This window comes from Rutilus rutilus (assembly GCF_951802725.1).
Source record: "Rutilus rutilus genome assembly, chromosome: 7".
In the NCBI taxonomy this organism is placed as follows: domain Eukaryota; kingdom Metazoa; phylum Chordata; class Actinopteri; order Cypriniformes; family Leuciscidae; genus Rutilus; species Rutilus rutilus.
The window spans coordinates 36,747,635-36,773,936 of record NC_140221.1 but is presented as its reverse complement, the minus strand read 5'-3'; the positions used below and the strand labels follow the sequence as shown (position 1 = coordinate 36,773,936).

The following is a 26,302-nucleotide window of genomic DNA, read 5'->3' as shown; positions in this document are numbered from 1 at the left end:
GATCCCTTCCGGTCTCCGTACATTTCTATGGTATGGCGTCATCTGGTCGGACGAGCTAGAGAAAGAGAGAGAAACTTTGAACTTGCTTGGAAACTTGATGAAACATCGTTTCTCCCTCAACTTTCAGCCGGATTACTCTGTGGGTCTTACACATGGATCAGAAAAGGAGCATCGCTGGTATGCGGTGTGTGAACTTCAGTCTTTTCTGGACCAGCATGTGAGCTTGAACAAATAAATCAGAACAGGAGGTCATGGACGAACGAGAAGGTAAGGATTACGCGTACGATATTTACTTTTGTGCCAGAAAATGTTTGCTTGAGCTCCATTAATACTCTTTTTGTGTTATTAATTAATTATTTGTGTTGACTTTGACGCAGTTCGTAGACACTAGTTAGTTATCCAAAAGTTTTCAGATCAGATGCACTAGAAAATAACATGTAGGAATTTGCTCATTCGATCGCTTTGTTTTTTGTGTGTGTCCCAGTTGACGTTTGCCGAGAAACAACACTCTGTTATATGTCAGTAATTTCTAAATATTCAAATGTTTTCTTTAATAAAGGTTCAAAACTGCTTTAAAGTTTTTAATCACACAACAAGTAAATAAACAGCTAAAATGGCCCTCTCTGTAACCTGCTTTTCATTTAAAAATAATTGAAGACAGATTTTAAAGCAGTGTTAGTTAAAGAAGATCCATCACATTTAGACGAGTTTTAATGGTAAAATCCTAATAAATTGTCTAAATGTAATAAAACAGTCGCTAGAATAGATAATTAGCGCGAGACTACATAATATTAAACTTCAGCTCGTGCTCACAAGTTTTAAAACACAAAACGTCCCACATCGAAAGTTAAATGCGTGGGCTTTCCCATGAAAACAAACAAGATCTGTGTTTATGGTGCCAGTTCTGAAAGTTCCTCTGATGTTTGATTGACAGATGTGACGGAGTGCGCGTGCACGGGCTGTGGCAGGAGGATTCAGGACGCGTTTCATGTGAAGGTTCTTCAAGATGCCTGGCACAACTCATGCTTTCAGTGGGTCTTTACTATGATTTCTCTTTAAACTGAGTCAGACTGCCTAGGAATGGAGCGAAATAAACAAAATGTTATTGATTGCTTTTTCCTTGAATTCGTACCCTTCTGAAAAGAAGCATTTTAAACCAGCCTAACATGGTTTGATAGTTTTAACTTGTTTTCCCAGCCCTATCTGTTGGCTGGTTGTAGAGGGATGTCCAGCTGAGCACAAGCCTTCTCAGGCTGTAGACCAGCTTAAACCAGAGAAAAATATCCAGACTATTGCATTCAAATGAAAGCATTCTGCATTGTTTTCTTTTACACTTACTCGCATGTATTATGGCCTGCTTAGTTCAATGTAGCTTGTCAGCGACTATTGGTAACGCCTAGAACCTTCAGCTTAGATGTTTTGTTTATGTAAGTGCATGAGAGAGAAAAGTTGGTGTTAAAAATGATGAAAAATGAGACGATTAAATGATTAAAGTTGTCCTCCCCTTTTCTATCTCTCTTAAGGCTACTTAATGGTGTAAAGGTCCTTTTTAAAGAAAAAGCTAATGATCTAAAACTCTTAAAATGTCTAAATCGGCAGTTCTTGGCTAGATTAATGTGTCATCAAAATAGTTGCATCCCTAGTTAAAAATCTGCTTGCCATACTTCTAAGGGCAGCTCTTTTTTGTACCGGTTACCATTGTTGCGTAAAGGACATTAGTTAACATAACTCACCTCAGGAAACATTTGTCAAGTCACCCTTTATTGATATAACGCTTTATACAATACAGATTGATTCAAAGCAGCTTTACAGTGATAACAGGAAAATGATTTAATGATGGGATCATGTGAACCGAGTTCATTTCAGCTGTAAAGCAGCTCCAAAAAAGAAACTAGTCATTGTTCTGCTGAAGCCAGTCCAGTGTGGATTCAGTTCTGTTGTAAAGATAATCAATTATTAAATTAGTTCATTTCATCTATAAAGCACTTCTGCAGAAAGCAGTGATGTCATCGTCCAGCTCAGTTCAATTAATTGTTTTCATGTTATTAAGCATTACCGTGAATGAAAGTGGAAGCTTTTGGGGGCCTGATTTATCCTTGATCCTTGTCGTCCGTGGATGAAAACCCAATGGCCTTAAAGCTGCCTGAGAGGTAGGGGGAAAAAAACCCTCAAGTCATTCCAAAAGTCCATAGCCAAGGTTTACGGAACAATTTTGTCATCATGATTGAATCAGCCATGTGCTGGGAGACTTCGGACCATATGGAGACACCGTGATCCATAATGAGGGCAGAAATTACTCCATGGCCCACAACATTTTATGCAATCTGGAACAAGGGTACAGCTTAGGCCTTTTTTCACCAGTTGATTTCTTTTCTTCTTGTTTGGATAAATTTGAGTTTCCCAATTAAATCGTAAAGGCTTGTTGTCTCTGGCTTAATACCATCAGAAGGTTTATTGCTATAGTTTGGTTCTTGATTACATATTTAGCGATCAACTTCTTTCTACGGTTTAATTTATTATTAGCTTAATTGATTATGACTCTTTGTTCCTCTGTGGAATCCCTCTTATGTTATGGCAGGCATTCCCTGTTTTTCTTGTGAGCAGTTGCAGTGCAGGTAGGATCTCCTCTCTGGTTAGTTGTCACATTCCCAGACATCGGCTCATAGCTCCACAAGACAAATACAACCCACCCCACCCCCCTTTGTGCCCCTTTTGTGATTGGAGGGACAGACTTAACTCTTATGCTTTAATGACTGTTCTAACTATAATTATGGGAGGGACTGGAATGTCTTCTGAATGCTGCTTGAATCTGAATTTCCCTATTTACTTGCATTTACTAGTGATTAAAATGTGATTTATGTTGCATGAAGTTTTTTGAGACCTTCTTAACTATGTCGCCACATTTTGTTGCTTATTGTTGTTATCTGTCAGCTTCCTTGATTAAATCGTATTTATGTGAAAGTACCTGCAGATAGCACGTTTTTATTATTTTTTTATTATTATGGTTTCGATTGAATCTAAGCATAGCTGTTTTGACCAAATCCAGATTTAAAATAATCACCTATGGCATCTTTAAACACCAGGATTTTTTAAGCACAGGTTATTGTAGGATTTGAGGATTTTTTTTTTTTTTTTAAATCTAATTAAAATGAATGATGTGATGTGAAAATGAGTGATTATTTGGATGGGATTTTCTATGTCTGCTCCCTTTATTTCCGTTGATCTTTATCATTGGGTTCTGTGAATGAGGTAGATAATAAATGTGATGGGGACATGTTGCCAGTTGCAGGCAGATGAATGTTTCTTTGTTAATGTGAATGCATGTAGAATGAAGGAAGTGAAGAACTGTTTGTTCTGTTCTGCTGTCTGTACTGTTTGTCTGGAGTATATGTCAAGGTTTGAATAATTTCTTTTGTTTGACGTGTCGTGAAGCCTTTTGTTTTTCCTCCGGGTGTAAACTGGAACAGGAAAGAGAGAGATATTTCTTGAGATACCTGGTCATCTAAACGGGTGTTACAGAGGTTCTGTATGAGTGTTGTTTGCAATGGCAGTATTGTGGGTCATTGTGGTAATTATTTAAATGTTTCAATAGAAATTGGTTGTTATCATCTCTGCCATATGTCTCTCTGAAATATGATTACGATGTAAAATAACTGTTTTAATATATATTTTATTCCTCTTATGGCAAAGCTGAATTTTCAGCAGCCATTTGTCCAGTCTTCAGTGTTAACCCCCTAAATGTATTTAAAATTTCATACAAAGTGTAGTACAAATCCATCAACTTACTTACTGACATATCGATTAAGACTTAATATAAATATTGTAATTCAACGTATTTGGAGTCCTTCTTTATTGCACAATGCACATTTAATATTAAGCCTATGTGTTTTAATATCACTATTAATAAGGATAGAATGATCACTGTATAATATCCATCTTTAAATGCATGATATTTAGTGTACCTACCATTTAAAAGTATACCTACAACAGTTCCATTTTAGCACAATCAAATATACTTATGTATATTTGTTCTCATATTATGTTCACAACTTGTAATAATTACTTCAATGAGCTCATTGTTTCTGCCTAAAATGTATACATGATGTTCGCTAACAGTGTGATTTGTAAATTGTATTATCTACATTTCTGAAATGCATAACTTGGACACAGTAACCTCTGATAACAATGCATTTTCTCTAAAGCTGCTTTAAACAATATCTATAATGAAAAGCGCTATACAAATAAATGTGAATTGAATTGAATCTCTCTAGTTGGAGCTCAGCACAACTTCCGGATAACTAAAGTGTATCAAGTATAAAATGAGTTGCTCCAATTTAGCAGACTTTAAGTATATACATTTAGTATACCAAAAGTACAATTCCAAGGTGTTTATATTTAGTACACACATTGTATTCTCCATTAGGAACATGTCAGACATGTTTTGAAATTAGTGGCCAAAATGTACCAGTCACATCTGGTGCACAGGTGAAAGTTTGTCATGTGTGCACACCTGCTCAGCCTTTGCCGTGTCCTCACAGATGTTAGTTTGCTATGTTTGCCAGAGGATGATTCACAAATTTTATCTGCTATGTTGTCACTGTCGGAGCACAGGTTGCCCAACTTGTGAGCAGGTTTCACACCACAGGCACACAAATGGTGTTCCTAGACTGGATGACAAGGTTCTACCCACTCTGTGTGGGTGACTGGCTTATTGTGTCTGCCTCTAGAAACAGAGCTTGTCAACATTCCTCCAAACAAAGGCAACAATAGGGCTTATGGCCAAAATCTAGCCATTCTGTCGACAGGCTTGAAGGTTTGGTGGCCTTCTCACACTAATGTGATCATTATCAGAACGTCTCAGCACTGTGTTGGTTTTCCACATCCTCCCCACGTTCATTCCATTGAGTGGATTTTTTCCCCTCAGTTTTCCCCATTTCTTTCCCTCTATTTCCCTTTCTCTGGCACATGGTGTACCAGAGAGAACAGCCTTTAGCAGAACATAGCATGCCAAACACTTCCCTTTGGCACTGTGTTGTTGGGTTTGTCAGAGAGTTGGTTTCGAGTGATAGTTGGCCTTAAGTGTGCACGGCCTTGATTTGGATCCTAAAAAAATCTGCAACGCATAGCTCTAAATTTAAACACAGTACTCTAAAGTTGGATTACTAGAACTTACTGTTATTTAAGTTAATAAATGTCCATTTATACCGCACACCAAGCCATTCATGCTGCGTGCCAAATCAATTTTAATAGGGTATTTAAAAGATTAATTGTTAAAACCTTCAGCATTGTAGAGTATTCGTGGTTTCCTCATTGTGGAAATAAAGCTCATTGAACTTCTGGAACATGGCCTGGAGATGATTTCCTGCCGGGATTCTTGGACTTTGCTTTGGTTCAGACCTGGTGGCTGTCTACCTCCTTTCCTGACCGGAGTCTCATTAAAAAAAAACTGTTTTTCAAAAAACATGATTTTTACCATTTTCTGAGAATTTAATCTTTTATTTTGTCTAATATGTTTCTAATAATTTAATATGTTTTATTTTCTTACCTCTAGTTGTCACCATTAATCTGTGCCTTTGAAGCATTAAGGATTTAGAATTCTGTGCCGAATTGTAGCTTTACTCATAATGGAAAATTTGACCAGATTCACTCCTTACAAAATTGTTTTAGCTGCTTCAGTTCTTTCCTAATAGGCCTAAAGAGAGAGCACACCCAAAAATGAAAATTCGGTCATTAATTACTCACCCTCATGTCGTTCCAAAGCCGTAAGAATTCATCATCAGAACACGAATGAAGCTCTTCTCGATGAAATCTGAGAGCTTTCTGGCCTTCCATTGACACTTCAACTGTTCAAAACGTTCATAAAGAGATTGTAAAACTAATCCATATGAATTGAGCGGTTTAGTCAAATTTTCTAAAGAAACTTGATCGCTTTATATGATGAACGGATTAAATTTAGTCTTTTATTCACATATTAACATTGATCAGCAAACATAAACAGAAGCTCAACTGAACCTGCTTGACGCGCGAAAACAAACGTGAAAGCACAAACATGCTGCGTAACACACGAGAATGAACCTCATTGGTTCTCGCACGTCAAAGCTTAAGCTTTTGATTACCAGATCTGATGTGTGAGTTGATGAATATTTATATGTGAATAAAAGACTATAAAATCAATCTGTTCATCATATAAAGTAATTTTCTCTCTTCAGAAAATTTCTGACTAAACCATTCAATTCAAATGGATTAGTTTTACAATCTCTTCTTGAAGCATCAATGTGTCAGTTGCGAAGCTGTCTGTGGAGTGAAAGAAAGCTCTCCGGTTTCATTAAGAAGGTCTTCATTTGTGTTGCGAAGATAAACAAAAGTCTTACGGGTTTGGATTAGAACGACAAGAGGGTGAGTTAATTCTGTTAGTTAATGACAGAATTTGTATCTTTTTAACTAACCCTTTAAGCCTACTGTGATTTAATAATGATTCAAGAACAGTGTTGTGATAACTACCTAAAAATAGCATGATTAATTACTAACTACACACCACACGGGTGTAATAATTGATACACAGTTCATGTATTGATTACCCACTGGCAGTTGAGTTATAAAATGATGTATCACAAAACAGCTATTTAGCAAGAAAAGAACAAACAATTTGGAGAGAAAATTGTGTGTGCAGTTGCCAGGGCAATGCTATGTGGTTGCTAGGTTCTGCTGGTTTGAGCTATCATTCTGTACAAGGACAAGTAACACAGGCAAATCTAATACGATTGACTGATTATGTATGCATCAACGTATGCATGCATGCATTTTAGTTTTTTTGTGTCCAACAAGGCAAGGCAAGTATTTATATAGCACATTTCATACACTATGCCAATTCAAAGTGCTTTACATAGAGAGGAATAAAAATAATCACAAAATAAAAGCAAGGAAAATTCAAACAGTTATTCAAAAGCTTTACATAGGAAGGAATTATAATAATCACACTATAGCAATTCATAGAGCTTTGCATAGATAAAATGAATTAAAATAGTAAAAAGACGATACATAGAATAAACTTCTCATCTGGAAAAACACCGGTGTATCTTATTTTAACTAATAACTAACTTTTTCTTTCTTTTTTTTTTAACTAAATGATCATACTACAGCTGTAACATAAACATGGTTTGCGTTATTTGTCATTACATTTATGAAGAGTTGTTTTAGGATCGCTAACACAAAAGCACACATACTGTTCAGTGACTATATGAGCGGGTCTTGGTGTGTATTTAGCGGAAATATTTTATGGCATTCATCATGGTACTGCCATTTGCCTCTAAGGCTGTACTTTAAAGTTATGGACCCATTAGGTGTTCCAAATCTGATGACGGTCCCAGTTGCCCCCCACCTCACTTCACCTCACCTAGTCTGGCAAAACAAGCTGTGGCATGTAAAGAGGAACTTTTTGCTTTTCACTCATCCTTCCCTGTCTCTCCTGGACAAGTGATCCTTTGTTTCAAAAAGCCTCAAGGTGCAAGTGCTCTGCCGTTCAAAGTTTTTAATTAGGTTACATTTTTTCTTTCTCGTAGGAAGTAGATAATAGCTTGTATCCCAACATCAGGTTCCAATTGTAGGTAGGGTGGCTGAGAGAAGAGTGTATGAGAGAATTTCATGACTTGTTTTGGCTCACGTCCCAAATTCCTTAACTATAGTGTTAGTGTGTGTTGACCGGTTGGACTTTGTCTCGGCCATGATTGAAAGAATGTTTTTTGTACATACTTGCATGTGTCTCCTTCAACATCATTGACCACTGCTTAAGCGTTACCTCTGGTCCTAAATAAAAAAGTCTTAAAAATAGAATGTACTGTGTGAGTTATACTATTTTCAGATGTATGGCTGAAACACTGTAAACATTTAATAACTTGTTTGTGTTTTTTATATCCTTGGGTGGACCATCTGTTGTACTAAAATGTTAGGTAAATGAAAATGTTAAAGTTTAACTAACAATAAAAATAGTTTTTACTCATAAAATACTCATCCTCATGTCATTCCAAGCCTGTGAGACATTCTTTTTTTGGCTATATATTGGCTATATAGAATTGACCACTCTTTTGCATGTAACAAAAAGAAGAACAGATGAGTACATTCTTCAATATTGCACCTCCTTGTATTCTACTGAATAAAGAAAGTCCTGTGGGCTTGGAACAGATTGACGGAGAGTAAATGAATGTTAGGTAAAATATTTCTTTAAAAAATATGCGTGAAATCACCAATGACATGGTGAACATGTGAAATACCTAGACTACCTCACTTGCTAAACATTTCAGTCAATTAGGTTTCTATTCTCTCATGGCGAGCTGAATGTTTAAAGGAACGTCTGCAAACAGAATGTTTCACTTACAGACTTTTCCATTCTTTTTTCCCCCCAGGTGTTCTGTGTGCTTTGATCTCCTGACAAACTGGTACTTTGAGAAAGAGGGGAGGCTGTACTGTCACAAACACTACTGCGAGAAGTTCGGGGAGTTGTGCCATGGCTGCTCGCTGCTTATGACGGGACCTGCTATGGTAAGAAAAGCCATGTGAACGTGTCAGCGTGTCTGAATTGCATGGCAGTGTGTTTATTTTTCCAGAGTTTCAGAAAAACACACACACAGAGAGTAAAGAAACTGACTATCAGTCGGTAGGTCTTAAGAAGATAATTTCAGAAGGCTTTGCTATCCTGCGCAAGAACAGATAACACACCATTGTCTCATTCAGTAAATATTTACATGGCTAAATCAAGAGGTCTAAAGAAGGCAGGTAAAGTCAATAAATGCAGATGTTTTTCATAGTCCTGAAGAGGTCACTGATAAGGGTGGTGGAAAGGCTTTAAACTCTCTTTTCCACTCCAAATGTGAGTAGTGAATCACATTTGAGTGATGCTTTTAGGAGGAATTTTTTTCTTTTCTTCTATGAGTCAAAAATGTCCCTACAGCTGTCTCACAAATGTCCAAAGCCCTGCTATATTTGTTACATAATTAGAATATAGTATCAAAGGTGCAAGTTACGATTATCCAAACTGTCATCAGATTCAGCAGAGCTTGTGCTGAGATGTCATTGATTGTTTTGCAGCCTTAATGGGATAATTCACCCTAAAATGAAAGTTCTATCATCATTTATCCATCCTCATGTTGTTCTGCTGAACACGAATTGATATAAATTGAAGAATGCTTCTATTGATTTATGTTAACACTTTACAATTAGTTTCCATCAGTTAAGGTTAGTTAATGCATTAACATTAATATTTCACAACACGGTTGTAAAAAACTCACTTGCGGCGGCCTCCTCCCCATCTCTACCGCTGCTCATGTGCGTTTGTTTTGATCGGAGCAAGCCAACTGTATCGTGTGGAGCTATGTCTACCGAGGTGGGTAATCTGGTAATACATCATACATGCGTGTGTGTTTTTGTCGAATTGCCGTAAAGCAATTCGTGTTTCGCGCTCGTTCTCGCTTCTCACGAGACTTCCAATTTCTATCTTGCCGGGATGGTAGTCCCCAAGTTGCAAGGTTGGTTTTCCGCCTGGGAACGCTGGGGGGAGCGGGGAAAGTCACCAATATCACCAGAACAGGTTGTTTAACCATCCAAATGATTTCTAGACAGTTTTATTAAGTTAAAAAATGTATCAAGTTCTGCTTTAACATTAATTAATAAAAATACAACTGTACATTGTTAGTTCAGGTTAATTAACTAATGTTAACCGATACAACTATTGATTTTAATCATGTAGCCTATTAGTAAATGTTAAGAGTAACATTATCTGAGATTAATAAATGCATTAGAAATATTTTTGTTGTTAGTTCATTTTAACTAATGTAGTTACTAGTGTTGACAAATGAAACCTTATTGTAAAGTGTTACCGATTTTATTCCTTTTATGAAAATGTATTGAACCCAATACTTTCAAGCACAAATACGCAGATTACATCAATTATAGCGAAACAAACCTTAATCATAAACAACTTCAAACATCATTGGTTCTCACGTCACATGACCAAACGTTTGAGCATCCCCATAGTTGATGTCAAATCAAGTTTTGATTTGAGAGTGAATAAAGGCTAACATTTCAATCTGTTCCTCATACAAAGTAATAGTGTTGTAAATATACCAATTAAGTTGGGTTAGGGTTAGGTCCTTTTTTGGAGCTTAAAAGTATTGGGACCCATTGATAAAAATGGACAAAACCAGCTGTAACATTCTTCAAATATCATTTGTGTTTCTTTATTCTTTTTCTGACATATGACTTATTAGTTTTCTCACGTGTCTCAAGAATATAAATGAATCTCACTGCTGATGAAATCTCAAATTCTCAATTATACAGTAAATGATTTCATTCCTGTGCGCAGGATGACTGTGATCTGAAGGCTGGAATGGCCACAGTGTTGTGTGCCGTTTCATCATGCGTCTGGAATGCCTTTGCATGGGCTTCAATGAGGAGCTTTGTAATCGCAACGCTAATGGAAGCTGTATCAATGTGTGAGAGACTTACAAATCCATCTCTAATGTACACAAATCACCGCTCACAAAAACAGGTAGTTTTTAAATGGGTTAAGAGAGAAAGGGGCAGAAAGAGGAGAATTTGCCAGCGAGCAAAATGCATAATAGGCCTTTTCTGTTTGGGCTTTGATTAACGGATGCCAAGTATTTCTGGTCGGGGTGTGTTGCCAGTTGTGGGCTCAGAAGCACAAGCAGCGGGGGTGTCAAAACCTTTAAAAGACAGGCAGGAAGAAATCACATCCTCACAGCTGAAGTGCTTGTTTGAATATGTTTGTGTATTTGTTTATAGACCATCCATGATAATGAAAATTATTTTCTGCCCTGTTTTTGTTCTTTCTTTATCTTGGAATTAATTTTGTTATGTCTAAGGCAGCTGTAGTGGTTCTGCCACCACTTTTAAGCACATCAAATGTTGGGTGAGAAATTAACTTAACTAAATGAGATGTGTCGTTTTTTCTTTTCTTTTTTCAGTCTGTTCTATGTTCAGTTAGCCGTGGTGATGTGACTCCATGAGTCCTAAGGGAGGGGAGGCTCTTTTACAGTGTACTGCTGGGAAACAGCCTTTATCAAATGCACATTCACACTCTACTGTAACACACACAGGCGGGTATGACGTATATGAGTCGTGTAAGCACAAAAAAGATTTGAGACATGCTTACTCACAGGTTGAACCAAGTGTCAAGCAGGTCAACTAACTGGCCTTGAGCAAAGCACTGTAAATGTAGACTTGGTGTACCGTAAAGGAAGACCGTAGCAAAACAAAGCACTGTAAATGTAGACCGTGAAAAAAAAAGAAAAAAGAAATATGTATACACACAAACCGTTGATTCACAGATGGTGAACATCACTGCTAATCTGTCTTTTGTAGTATATAGGCTACTATATAGTGTATATATATTATGTAGTAATTATATATAATATATTTACTATTAATATTATATCATTATTATTGTTATTTCTCTCCATGCTATGTCTATTATTATTATTTAGTGTTACGGTAGAAAGTCATTTGTAATGGTGAAATGCATTTCTGTTTTACGCTAGAATAAGTGAGAACAAAACCAAGTAGGCATAAAATCCTCTAATTGCCTGTCTACATGTTCTGCACTCTGATTGTTGGAGAGTGTGGACTGCATGAGGAGGTGTGGCTTACCCAGCCGACAAATTACCCAAGAATTTAGTTAGTCAAACCCTGGGACCGTTGATTCACAGCTCGGTAAACATAACTGCTAATCTGTCTTTTGTGGTTCACATTAAATGAAACCTCAGTGTGACCTCATACTTTCTCCATTCAGCCAGAATGAAAGGAAGAGCCAGAGGATTATTGGTTAAATAATTTTCCATTCAAAATAAGAGAATAAAAGTCTGTTTCTGTTCCATGACCCTTGTTGATTGGCAGTTCTTTTATATTGAATAAATGAGTTTGTGTGCCTTCATAATACTGTTTAAACGGAGAGCTGCAAACTGTGTGTAATATCTTTCTAAGGAATGAGATGGAAAGCTACTAAGATTTTGGCACTGAGACTTAAAGTCAAAATCAAAGTAATGAATGTGAGTTTTATTTGGCTTTTCTTTGGAGATAAATGTGTCCTTTAGAAGTTGACTAAATCCCACAAATCTTCCCTTTGGTGACATCCTCAAATGAAAGACATTTTTTAATAAATGCTTATTAATATTAAAAGTGCAAGATGTTTTCTTAGGGAAGTAGATTGGATTTTGTTTAGTGTTGGTCTGAAGTTAATAGAATGTGCTATGTATCAAAACAGTATAAGTGTAAAAGAAATGGATTTGGGGTATTTAATTGCTTCCAAGGTTAAAAATGTGTTTGATTTATGCAAATGAATTCTGTGGAATTGTATTTGCTAGTAATTAGTAAATGGATGTTTATGGTTAATGTATTTCAAGTAAATCTCATGTTAAAATGTTATGTGTAGTTACACATTTTAAGGTCTTTTTCCGGTTTATTTATCTCTCGGGGTAAAATGTCAGCGAAAGTAAAATGAGAAAATAATAAAGCTTTGCCCCAAACTTTTCTGAAACTGGTTTCTTCTTGTAAATGTGTATTTTCTAAGATTTATGAGATGGAGGTCAACGAGAGCCTGCATTAGATACAGAGACTGACACACATTATTTGTTGTGTAAGAGCATGGGATCATGGTTATAGAAAGGGTCTGGCAGCCTTATGTCACTTCTGATAACATGACAGGACCAGACACTTGCAGGTGTTACAGAAAAAGATAGCACACATGCTTACGTCACTGCCAAAGAACGCAGACTGAACGAAGACCGCGCACAGACACAAAGCAGATGAAGCACAATGAAAGCATGATCCACCACACCTGGGCTCGGCAGAGATAGCAGTGAGCATATACTAAGCGTACAGGGGTATTCCAGAAAGATTGCATCTGGACCACTGTCAGGGCTGGTGTTGCTGGCACTGAGGATTTGGGCTTTTGGAGTGAAATCATGAGGCATCTGATCTGATCTACGCTGGGTATTCGTGTGTTTCAGGTAGCAGGAGACTATAAATATCACCCCGAATGCTTCGTGTGTTTGAGCTGCAGGGTCGTGATTGAGGATCAGGATACCTATGCCTTAGTGGAACGTACCAAACTTTACTGGTAAGTAACTTCACACTTTTCAACTCCAAACTGTACATGTATTAATTGTGGACTGTACTGGTGCAGAAATAAACTTTACTTTAGCTCCAAACTGTATTAATGATTCCTCTGTGTTGACTTATCTTAGCTGGAACTATCTGATATCATGGTTTTACAAGGGGTGTCCTGACAATTATCTAAAACTTTTTAAATAAGTCCCAGTTTCAGTATTAGGCTCACTGAAGGATCTTCAGTGTGGTGCCATTTAAGGTGCTCAATAGGATGACCTTGCAGAGACGCAAAGCTGTTTTTGAAAGCCAAACTGAACAAAATCAAAGAATTTCTTTGTTCAACACATGTAATTATGTGGTGTTTTGTTAGGAGTGCTGCTCTCAGCTTACAGTTTTGCAATCAAATTGGCATTGCAGGTAACCAGGTAAATTTGCATTTCTATTATTATTTTTATATAATGATAGGTGGACACCTCCCATGAAAAAACAGTGGACTCCCCCCACTCCTGTTTTTCCTGGTTGTATTTCCAAATTTTACTGGGAAAACGTTACATAAATTAATTAAATTGAGAATTGTCCATGGGGAGTATTTTCACATTAAATTCAAACTGTGGGAACTTACATGTGTAGTACATCCAAACAGTACTGGTAAACAGCAGCTAATATTTAATATGATGATAATCATTATTTCCTAATTCTTTATCAAAAAGGCTTTTTTAATGGACTTCTTAACTTGCATTTTGTGTGTTTTCAATTTGCTATTGTGTTTGTTGTTTCTCTTCATTTGTCGTTTTCAGTAAAGCACTGGCAGGTTGACGCACATCTGAGTGTTTCATAACTTGTCAGGTCTTGTCCTAAAAGTTCAGGTCCTAAAGTGCTCAAACTCTAGTAGTGAGACTCATCAACTTCTCTCTCTCTCACACAGTGGTAAATGCTACAAGCAGGAGGTCCTGACACCGATGTTGGAGAAGCGTGGTTTGGCCGACTCGCCAACAGACCTGCTCCCTCACACAGTAACTCTGGTATCCATGCCTTCTGCCACCAATGGAAAAAGGGGCTTCTCTGTCAGCGTGATTAGAGACTGCACCAGTGCCACGGCCAGTGTCCAGGTCAAAGAGTAAGTGAAGACATGCAGAATTAACATGTAAAAAAACTTGATGCACCCCCTACTTGTCTTACTTGAGATATTCGTTTGAGATCTGGTTAAGCAAGCAGTCAGATTACGATGAATATGCTGAGAAACATTTGGAATAATAGAGACTTGAAGTTATTTACCACCTCACAGATTCACCACAATGCCACCACACCCCATGCCAGAGACACTGTTAATGACACATGGAATGTGTTGCATAACTGTGGCTATATGACAGCTCATGTTGGATTAAAGGCACAGTCTGCCAGTTTGTTTTTGTGTTCTTTTGGGTGCAAAACCATAACAGAAAGCTATGAGATTTCTCTCATCATTTCTAACCTGTCTTTTGATGAAAATCTCCCAAAACCTTATCCTTACAGGGTCAGAGGGATGCATATTAGTCCAGAAGTTCGGAACGCCATCCATGTTGGGGACCGAATCCTGGAAATCAATGGACTCCCGGTGTCAGCTTTGATGGAGGAGGAGGTACTCTCCATTTATTACTGCTACCATGCTTGATATTAGCTTTGAGGTGCGGTGAAATTGTGCCAACGCTAACGTGTTGAAGCAATGTGATAATACAGAGGAACGGCATGAGAAGCATTTTAAATACAAACTGTCATACCATAGCTTGTCCCAGCACACACAGTGACACTCCTCATACCTTGGTAATAACTTTAACCTGGTCATGCACTGAATTTACATTAATCCCTAGTAACAGGCTGTTTGTTATATGACTTTGATGTGTTTTTTTTGGTTATCATAATCCATATGACACTTGGCACATCTGTTGTGTTTTGTTAAAGTGTTAATGTTGCAGAAGCAATATTTAGTTTTCTTAAGAATAACATTTAAGGAGTCAGGCATGGGTTTAACTTTGTAATACATACCTGTGCTGGGAGGTTTGTGTGTAGATTCTAGTACTAAAGTGACTTGTCACCCTGTATGTAAATGCTTTGCATTCTTATCGTGCATTTGTAAATGTGATTTAATTCTCCCACCATTTCTCCTTAACATTTGAATTCCACTGCTTCTCTCAGTTGTCATGGATTTGTGCCTTAATTTAATCATGTACCATTGAGGTTTTAGGACTGACTTTGTTTGGCAGCCATCTGCCCAATGTAATGAGCAGCCTGAGGTCCCCTAAATCCTAAAAATGGAAAAATGGAAAGTCCTGAAATTACGGCTGGAACTAACGATTTATTTTATTTTATTTTTATTAATTGAATAACCCCTGATTAATCTATTGTTTATATTCCGAATAGCCTATTAATCCTGTGGTTAATTTAGCAATAAATAATAACCATAAGTAAGCTATGTATGAACTTAAATCACAAAAGACAAGGTTTATGCAGTGTAGGCCTAAGTAGGAAAGGTGTTTACTATTGCTGCGTTGAGTCACTTTTTGGGATTTAAAGCAGCAATTGCTTTACAATTGTGAATTCTGAAATGATTTGTTCATTCAGGAGATTAAAGTAGCAGCTTGAATGTTCATTCAGCTGTATGATCAAACAGCTGAAGTCACTACCGCATTCTAACTAACTAACCATAGCGACAGTATTAAACATGGTGGTTTCCATAAAACAGTGAAGTTTTGCCATGATTGACAGCACATAATTAAATAAATTAGTCCAATTAGGGCAGGGTATCGTTTAAAAAATGTTCGATATCGATAATACCTTGACCTCTATACTTTTTCGAAACTACTACTTTTATGAAATCCATTTTAACAAGATTACATTACACATTACCTAAAAAAAAAAAAGTAATATATAATATACGGTATATATGCCTCATGCTCAAGCGCACACATAAAGCTTGCATCAAAGCACTGGCAAAAGTAGCCTAATGATTATGAGTGTGTCGGGAAAAAATATCAAGGAGACATTTTTATTGTTTATAAATAAACTAGTGTTTTCTGAGTCAGTGTTGGCTGCAAAGATGAAGTTGGCGTTGGTGACTCGTCATCTCCGCAGTGTAGTGAATGCGTGCGCCGATAGAAAGAAATGCACCTTTCATTTGGATTACATAATCAGAGAGTATTTGTTTTCGATTCAAATTTTATGGTTAGTTTAAAAGTAGTTCAAGCTTTCTATATGCCTATTTCTCATGTCTGTGAGGCAGCCTATACGCTAAGTTCATTTATGTGACGCGCTCTAGTTCTTCCTGCAGTCAAAATATTGCATTGCGTGCTGTTGGCATCGAGCATGGTGAAATGTAGCCACACTTTTGGTCTTTTCCACATCTTCTCCATCTATGGGGTTGGGACTCTTACACACTACAGCCTTGTACGTGAGCTACGTCTCTGGGCGTAACCGCCATAACTAGTGTTTTTCCTTGATGCCTCGTCACAGCCAATCATGCTGCATGCTTGGGTATCAAAATTTGGTTCCAAACGGCAAGACATTTTTTGATACTCAATGGTATCGAGCCAATTCAGTCGGTGCCTATCAAGTATCAAAATTGATAACCAGCCCTAAGTCCAATCGAGGCTTGAGTTCATCCATTATATATTTTAAATAACTAACAACGTTAAATGTGTTGTAAACGGTTGCAGAAAGCACATTTAAACCGCGCATCTCACAGCCTTGTACCCATGGCAGCTGGTAAAAAAACTGAATGCTGTATGAGCCCAGACATATTAAGCACAAAATTCCACTGTTCCTGTGTATTACATCTTCAATTTAGTGTTGGTATTAAGGGTTTATCTTTTGCCCCTTTAGAAAGACCTTTTGTGTGGCACCAGCTTTGACTGGGAGGAAAATCAATGTTATCTATGTGAACAGCAATGCTCAAGTTTTATGACTAAATGCTGTCCTCTAGCTTTTATTGTTGTTGTGGCACACTGGCGCTTATCAAAACCGACCAGAGTATTTTGTGACCTTCTGAATTCTGATTGGTCATTCCAGGTGGAGGACCTCATCCATAGGACCAGTCAGACACTGCAGCTGTTGATGGAATATGATCCAGTCAGACAGCGTCTGGAGCAACTCCGCCTGGGCTCTTCCTGCAATCAGCTGGGTGTCCCTGCGGCCTCCCGTATGCGTCTGTCTTCAGATGCTGAGATTGAGCGGAGTGACACAGTGGACAACAGAACGTTAAAGAGGAGGACCCTCAGGTAACTTATCCAATCAGTTTTCAGCACTGTGCTTGTGTAGGTTTAGAATTTAAAACTGGAGCACAATTTGTTTATTCCAAGTGGATGTGGACATACAGAGAGGGTGCAAAGTAAATACACTACACGCTTGTTTATCCTTTCCTAATTGCTTTTTGGGCTTATACAGAATTAATACTTTTAACTTGTGTATTGTAGACGTAGCAACAGCACCTGCAAGTCTCCAGTCTCTTCATCGCCTAAGGACCCGCCAGTTCTGACTCGAGATATCGGGCGCTCTGAATCCCTTCGCTCTCCTTCCAGCTGGTCCCACCGTATCTTCCGTCCCTGTGACCTCATCCATGGAGAAATACTTGGAAAAGGCTTCTTTGGACAGGCCATCAAGGTGTGCAACAACAATATATCTCATTTTCTGTGTAATTCAGTGTATATGGTCACTGGTTCCCCAAAGTTGTCTAGAAGAGCTGCATTACTGCATTGAATGAGCTTAGTTCAGTGTTGGAGGACAGGTTCTGTACAGGAATAATAAGGAATTTTGGTTTTGATTCCACAATTCTGAATTGTGTTTCGTCAATCATTGCATTTTCAAACAACTTGGCTGAAGAAATTTCTATTGCCTTGGAATGACGCAGTGCAGGGTTATAGTTCTTTTCACAACTTGCAGAAGAATGCAGATGTTCGAGCACCCCATTTCATTAAAATTTTTGGGATCTTTGGTTCCACTATTTTTGAATCCACTATTATTTCCAACCCTAAGACTGTGTGATCTTCTGTAGGTGACCCATAAAGCCACAGGTGAGGTTATGGTCATGAAGGAGCTGATCCGCTGTGATGAAGAGACACAGAAAACGTTCCTGAAGGAGGTATGAAGATCCCTTTCTTTCCCCGCAAGCATCTCTCATTCCTCCATCTGATTACATCTTAATTTTTTCCTTCATCTCCCTATATCCACTTTTATTCCTTCCATCCCTTTGTTGTCTGCTTTGGGTCAGTATCAGAGTGTGATTTAAACAGCAGATAAAACAGATCCGTGTGGCGCCGGGATACAGTGTTGCTGTAGGGTTTGTGATTTTCTTCAGAGGAAAAGAGACTTAGTCTTAGATTTATCCAGTCTGTATTTAGTATGAATAACTTTATGAATCTCAGCAATTAATTATTTTTTCTCTCTTTATCAGGTAAAAGTGATGAGAAGTCTTGATCACCCACACGTTTTGAAGTTCATTGGGGTTTTGTACAAGGACAAGCGGCTTAATCTGATAACAGAGTTCATTGAGGGAGGCACTCTAAAGGATTTTATCCGTGACAAGGTGCGTCCTGATTTTAAAATCCCTTTTTTCCTTTCCTCTTGGTTCTAGGAAGGGTCGTACATCATCTGTTAGTGTTTTAGTCTTTGTCACTGTCTCTGTTCACCTGAGATGAACTTTGCAAGGAGACAGGGAGAGGGACAGGGAATAGGGACTGGAAAACACAAACACACTCTGTGAAATGAAAGGGAGAAAATGCAGCTGTGCGGTTGCATCGATGAGAGATAAAGGAGGTATGAAGTGTTTCCAGGTGAGGGATTCTAGTGGGAATGTTTTCCAGATCACCCACTGGGTTTACTTCAAATATGGGTTTCGACACCAAACATAAGGATAACAGATGATATACCTCTCTCGTTCAGTCTTTCATTGTGTCTCTATAATGCACTATAATGTTTTCAATAAAAGTGTGCCTGTGTGTGAGTAACTTTGTCTGTAATAAGCGGCTGCCGTTACGTAACGATTTCCTCTCTTTCACGGACAGCATAGCGTGCTGTCAGACTGGGCTGTATTATAGTGTGGTTATAAACTAGGCCAGCAATTCATCTCTCTCTCTCTTTCTATCCCTACAGGACTCATTCCCATGGGAACAGAGAGTTAGTTTTGCAAAGAGCATTGCATCTGGAATGGTGAGTGGGCTTCTGGGTCTGCACACTTATAGCATTGCAAAACAATAAGCTATTGTTATATACAATATTTGAGGCACTTTTGGATCATAGCTGACGTGTGTGTGTGTGTGTGTGTGTGTGTGTGTGTGTGTGTGTGTGTGTGTGTGTGTGTGTGTGTGTGTGTGTGTGTGTGTGTGTGTGTGTGTATAATATATATATATATATATATATATATATATATATATTTGAAGAAAATGGTGAGATAACATTTACATAAACAACGTTTTTGGATGTTAAAAACATAGATTAATATACAAGGACTATAAGACTTCCGTAGGTTGATTGAAGTATAAACACTGTGCCTCTGGTACTATCAAAACATAGTTGTTGTTTTTTTAGTGTCCCAAACAGTGTGATGCAGCTACAATGGCTCTACCAATGGCATGAGTTTTGTCAACTGATAGCAAATAAGGCCTATTTCATAATTTTGCATTACATTTGATGTCATTAGAGGAGCAAAAATACTAGTATCAACACAAGCCCAAATGTATTAGTCCTGTTAAAAGAAGAATCTGTGATATCTCCATGGAGTAACATTTCAGAAATGGCATGTCATTTGATTTCTATTTCTGTTGTGTCACACTGGGAAGCCCCAGCCACTGTAAAAAGTAATCGGTCCAAGTTTAGAGATTAATTTAGAGATGCACAATATATCTGTGCAATATTGTTTATCAGCCAATATCGGTATCTTTTATGTTTATTGCCATCAGCCATTATTGGATATTTATCTAATAGTTTTTGCCTATTTTAAGATTTAGATCATCATCTAGCACTAATTAAGGGATGCTGATAGATTATGGCAAAAATGTAAACCTTGAAGAGGTTTGTAATATGCATATATGTTTTTTAAAAGGAAATATTGTCTGGGAATTCTGTGTTGTTACATGTGTCTATTCGGAATGTCTGGGATTGTATTGTGCCATGCAATATTTGCACTTCCAGTGTGCACACACACACATTACTTGCTACAAAAAACTTGTTAAATTACACCTGGTTAGGACACAGTTTTACCTTCATCTCCAGGAGCATGTGCATCTCAAATCAGACTTGTCTGAGTAGTTGGGAGACAGTGAAGCAACTTCCTGTCTAGTAGGAGGTTTTGTTGTGTCCTGTTGCCTAGCGCTGCTGTGATGCACCACTTCAGTTTTTGTCTTAGTTCTTGTTGTTGTAGTGATGATCAAGTGGTAGATGTCTAATGCACTTCTGTCTTTCCTCATTCTGCTCAGACAACCTCCTTTTCTTTCTTCTCTGATTGTTTTTGTCGTTGTCTTATTCTTTCAGGCATATCTGCATTCAATGAGCATCATACATCGAGACCTAAACTCTCACAACTGCCTGGTCAAACTGGTACGGGAGGAGTTTCACCCATTTCACATTCATTTAGATCAGAGTCTACACTTATTATGCCTTGCTTGGGGAGCCCAGGTCCTAGAATAGCTGACAGGCCTGTGTCAGCACAAACAGAAAGGCTAAAGTAGACAAGCACCCAAAAACAAGTTATGTAAAAAGAACATTTGAGCAGGAGAGAGAAAATACAGTGAAGGGTGAAGATCCGTTCACACTTGAGGATTGTTTAGTTTAGTGGTTGTTCGCTTGTTTAGTTAGTGGTAAGAAGGTAAGGACAGGAAATGCTGTCATTCACATATCCTGAGTAAATCACTTATGACAAGCTATTTAAAGAATCCTTTTAAGAGAACAAACGGCATTCCTTTGGGACTTAAACATTTAGACATGGACAGTTTAAAGCTAGGACTGACTTCTGGTGTTATCAAGATTTTTTGACACTACTTTTTAATTAGTTTGTCAATTTTACATTTTTATTATTGTTGTTTTTTTCCGCATTTTTTTTCCTTTATTCTAAAACTAATACTTTAAACTTGTATCATAGAAATGTTTATCTCATTCTGTCACACATTTAGCATAAATACGTTCATCTTTGCTCTACTTGTCTGACCCCTGCAGGACAACACCGTCGTGGTGGCAGATTTTGGTCTGTCTCGTCTAATCATGGAGGACAAGGTCAAGCAGCCACCCCCCGACAAACCAACCAATAAGAAAAGGCTGTTTAGACGCATTGACCGTAAGAAACGCTACACGGTGGTGGGGAACCCTTACTGGATGGCCCCAGAAATGCTCAATGGTGAGAAGAGAGAATTAAACTTAGGATCTTTGAAATGAAAAAAAAAAACAAATAATCATAAACTTTAATGTCTTTCACATGCTGCGTCTGTAAGATTTCAAAATATCAGCAAACAGTTTAATTTGTGACTACATTTTATAAACTGCTTTCTGGATGGACATCCAATGGACATTAATTGTTGTCTGAGAATATTGTGTTCATGTTTTTTCTGTTCCTCCAGGTAATTGCCATCATCTGATATAAAGTTGTTTGTCTTTTTTTCTGTGTGTAAACAGGTAAACGCTATGATGAGAAGGTGGATATTTTCTCCTTTGGCATTGTGCTTTGTGAGGTAAGAGTCTTTTGTAGTGGTAAACATCTCACAGATTTTATGGCATGTCTTGAAAGGACAGCATGAGCTCTTAGTCCTAACCGAACTAACAATTTATGTAAGCACTTGCATACGAATGTCGGAATGCCGAAAGCAAACGCTACGCTCAAATGGTTTTGAGTCAAAACGGCTACATTTCATTTACGGTTATGTAAGAGGATGCTTGAAAGTTTAATTGTGTTTATTTTTCTTCCATTTGTCCTTATTCATTCATTCTTCCTTCTTCCTTTGGTAATAGATTATTGGTCAGGTTTATGCAGATCCCGAGTGTCTTCCGAGAACGCTGGATTTTGGGCTCAATGTGCAAAAATTCATTGAGAAATTTCTTCCTGAGCACTGTCCTCCTGCTTTCTTTGCATTGGCTGTGGCTTGTTGTGACCTCGCCCCTGACAACCGGTAAGTGCCACTGCGTTTTGTCACAAATGCGCTTCTTTAAGTAGCAATGTTGAAGGTGAGATTGAAATGTAAACAATGGGTTTTTCCTCACCACAGGGTGACAGATGTGAAATGATCATTTCCCTGGGGTGTTTTTTAGACACATTTTTTTTTGACAAATTATCTCACCTATATGTTTGCTCACTCTATGTATTTGTGTTTTTACAATGTGGTAATTTTGGTGCGTAATAGCTTACACACAATAGGACAAGGAAGCTTGATTTCAAACTTTGAATTGAATTTACTCAGTCAGTAAAATAAGAACAAATCAGTTAAAAGTAGTAGCACAAATAAATTCAACAGAATAAGGATAGGTCAAACAGTGGTATTCAGGTACAGAAATACAATAAACTGTGAATTAAAGCACAATAAGCTGCGAAAAAGAACTCTATTTGGTACTTGCGAGCTGTTTGCGAGGCGCCATTATGTGTGCGCACTTTGTCTGTGACTGTGACCGCACAGAAAATGGTCTCAGAGAGAGCGTGAGCACCGAATGGTTTAAAAAGACTTTTATTTTAACAGTGCCACACTGGCCCGGTTAGGGAGGTGACAATTCTGTCGATACTCGATACTCTTGTAATGTGGCGTGCAGCTTGCTTGTAGCAGAGACGCAATGCGCTGATGTGTGCAATCACTCGTGCTGTTTTCAAGATACTGATTTGATCTGATATTCTGTGTGGATTCATTTACTCATCTAACCTACATGCTATAGTAAATAAATGTTTGCAGGATTTCTCACAATAAGTCGAATTGCCATACCCACAATCCCGAACCGAAATTCAGCAACTGATTCAACATATAGTCTATTATATAGATATTTGTGAAACACATTGTCATAACTTTTCCAAAACTTTCTGGCTTCATGTATTATTCCAGGCCTGGAAATTGCTATTTTAAAATTACATGACTTTTCCAGGTTTTTCATGATCATACGAACCTTGATTGTCATTAGAGGTGCGCAGTTTGAACGACAAATTAATTTTGTATTTTGTAATTTCATGTGTATTTGGACATGGAAAAATGAATGAATAATAATTTTACAGGAATTTTATTTATAATATTTTTCAACTGAGCAGGACACTGTAACTGCTTGAAATGTCATATCAGCTACCCATATGTGTATAATTACATCCTTAAAAAGAACATGCACTACCAATCAAAAGTTTGGCGTGTCTGCATTTTTATTTTTAGATAAATACTTCTATTCAACACAGATTCATTAAATTGATCAAAAGTGATTATTTATAAAACTATTTCAAATAAATGCTGTTCTTTTGAACTTTCTATTAATCAAAGAATCCTGATGAAAATGTATCACAGTTTCCAGGAAAATATTAAGCAGCACAGCTGTTTTCAACACTGATAATAAGAAATGTTTCTTAAGCACCAAACCATCATATTAGAATGATTTCTGAAGGATCATGTGACACTGAGGCTGCTGAAAATGTAAAAATAAATAAATGCTACTTTGCAATCACAGAAATAATTATATTTTGAATTGTAATACAATTTCACAATATTACAGTTTTTACTGTATTTTGTTCAGTTAAAAGCATGGTGAACAATGAGCATAAGCATGAAAAATAAAAACATTAAATCTCACCAACCCAAAGCTTTTGAACAGTAGTGTATCCAGCTATAGATGAACAATGGTGATTAACATTACCCTGTAATGGACGGAAAGACTTCCAGTTCTTACCTCTTTCCTCTTCCTGTCTTCCTCAGGCCTGCTTTTCAGAAGTTGGAGGACTGCTTTGAGGCATTGACTCTAAATCAAGAGTTGAATATCCCTCTGCCTGCAGAACTGGATGAACTTCAGCAGAAGTTTTTAAGGACTTATGGACCCAGTGAAATTGCCTCTGAAACCCAGGAAAACAACAGGAACTAATCCAATGGCAGCAAAGGCTGAGATATAGACTGGAATTTTTTTTTTTTTTACAGAGTTTACAGAACTGAAACAGAGCATTTACCTTGGGTTTGCATACTGCGTGCATGCTCATGTGGTGTTTGGAGAGATCTGTCACGACATGCAGAACTTTGAGGGCATTCTAGAACTGCAAATGGTTCTAAGCAGAGTTCTGTTGAGGGAACAGATACATTTCAGTGACCATGAGCTTCTTGTTGCTTCTGTCTAATTTGGATGGTTTAGGCCTAGTTATGATTTAACCATGTAGCTCAAACCTTTAAGCCTACCACTAGTTATATTATCATAGATCTCCCTGATGAAGTTTCCCATAAATGTCAGATTAATGAAAAATCATAGTGTAGCAACAGTTACAATGATCATTAAGTATTTTTGTCGGTAACAGTAATTACAAAAGTGTGGTTGGGTGAATCTCATGAAGCCTGTCAAGAACATGTCTGGGTCATATTTCACCCCACATTAAAAAAGGAATTTATCTGTATTTTTTTATGAGACGTATATTATGAGACCACTATAATAAATTAATGCACAAGAAAGAAATGTCACAGTAAGAGTGTTACAAATAGGGTGAAATGAGACAACATATTTTTAAATGATAAAAAATACGGAAAATTCTATTGACTACCTGACTTGAGGAATGTATGTAAATCAAGCATTGTTGCCTCCTGCAGGTAGTTGTGCTTAAGTACTCAATCCCTTGATTTCTGTAGCACTAGCACTTGAGGTCCTGACCTCTGTAACTAAAACAAGACAGAGTGATAAATCTGTTATGAAAGTAAGTAACACACTTCTGAGTTCTGATATGGTTTCCAATGTGTGGTTTCTTGTAAATGCTTCGTATATTGCAGTTCATTCCTGGTACATCAGCTATTTGAAAACTGGAGTTGTCTATTCCGCTGTCATGGACTCACCTTGTAAATATATCATGACAGGGCAAGAATATTTTTTTTCCCTCTGTATCTAAACCTGATCTGGGGTTGTATTCTCCAAGTGAAATGATAAGTGAGATCGTAATGCTGGATCTTGACCAGCCGTTTCTAGGAGGTTTAAACTCGTGAAAAAGCATGTAAGTTACTCTTTGTGATCCTCACTTTGATCACAAATATTTAAATTAAAACTGGATATATTTTTCATCTTTGTATAGATTTGATGTCATGTTGGGATAATGTGGATTTGTAGTTTGCATATGTTTGTAGAATGTGAAAAGCTGTATAAGAGCATTTTTTTTCCCTAGTCTTTTCTGTCAATGGTACTGACATGTATAAAATTATAACCACTACTTGTACGCCACAGGTTTCTTACACTAATGTTAAATGAATAAAGATGTGATAAAGGATTGGCTATATGTATATATTTATTTGCTTTCCCCCCACTTGTTTTATAATTTTTCTAAGTGTTTAATCATCCACAGGGAGGCGCTGTTGTATAGTATATAGTGCATCCTGATGTTACTATTTCTGCAATATGTAGAAATACTGTGAACAACAGTGATACAATATACCAAAACACTGTTCAGTGTGCTTGACGTGACGATATCTATAAAGACAAAATGCGACCCGCTTTTTTTTTGACCCGCGTTATTTCACTGGATTAAAAAGTTCAACATAACAGATGCCACTTGTGAGTAGGTCTAAACCATAGACTGTAAAAAAAAAATAGGTCTAAACGTACACATGAGTTATAGTGCAGCCACTGAAGTGTTTCCAAACCTGGTCCAGGTCAGGAGCATCCCCAGCACTGCAAGTTTAGTAGAGACTCCAAAGGACACGCATTAAAAGGGCCATTTTAAACCAAAATGGACATCGAAATCTCATCTGGAATTTTAAGTGTCCGTCAACGAAGCCGTTGGCGTACAAGGTTAGCGGCGGGAACTTCAAAGACGTAATTTTGCGGTTTATGATCACGTGATCCAGAGTGGCGAGCACTTTTAATACAACGTAAATATAAAATATACCTTATATAATTACATTTTAACGGAATATCAAACTAGAGATAATAGATTAAAAAAAAAATCAATATTTAAAATCAAATAATTAAAATTGTCCAGCAGCAAGTACTCTGTAAAATCGTCAGTTTGAACGTTTTTGCATACTTGTGACCC

General features: G+C 37.4%; 1 protein-coding gene across 1 annotated transcript; it reads left to right on the top strand.

Annotated features, from left to right (window-relative positions):
* limk2 (LIM domain kinase 2) lies at positions 1-25,542 on the top strand. The gene is made up of 16 exons (XM_084413564.1): positions 1-267; positions 935-1,031; positions 8,400-8,535; positions 13,017-13,126; positions 14,042-14,233; positions 14,629-14,734; positions 17,158-17,366; positions 17,562-17,748; positions 18,140-18,226; positions 18,539-18,670; positions 19,237-19,293; positions 20,614-20,679; positions 21,295-21,472; positions 21,748-21,803; positions 22,081-22,238; positions 24,003-25,542. Exons 1-16 carry the CDS (start codon positions 252-254, stop codon positions 24,163-24,165), a joined length of 1,950 nt encoding a protein of 649 aa, XP_084269690.1. The 5' UTR covers positions 1-251; the 3' UTR covers positions 24,166-25,542.
* The last annotated feature ends 760 nt before the right edge of the window (positions 25,543-26,302 follow it).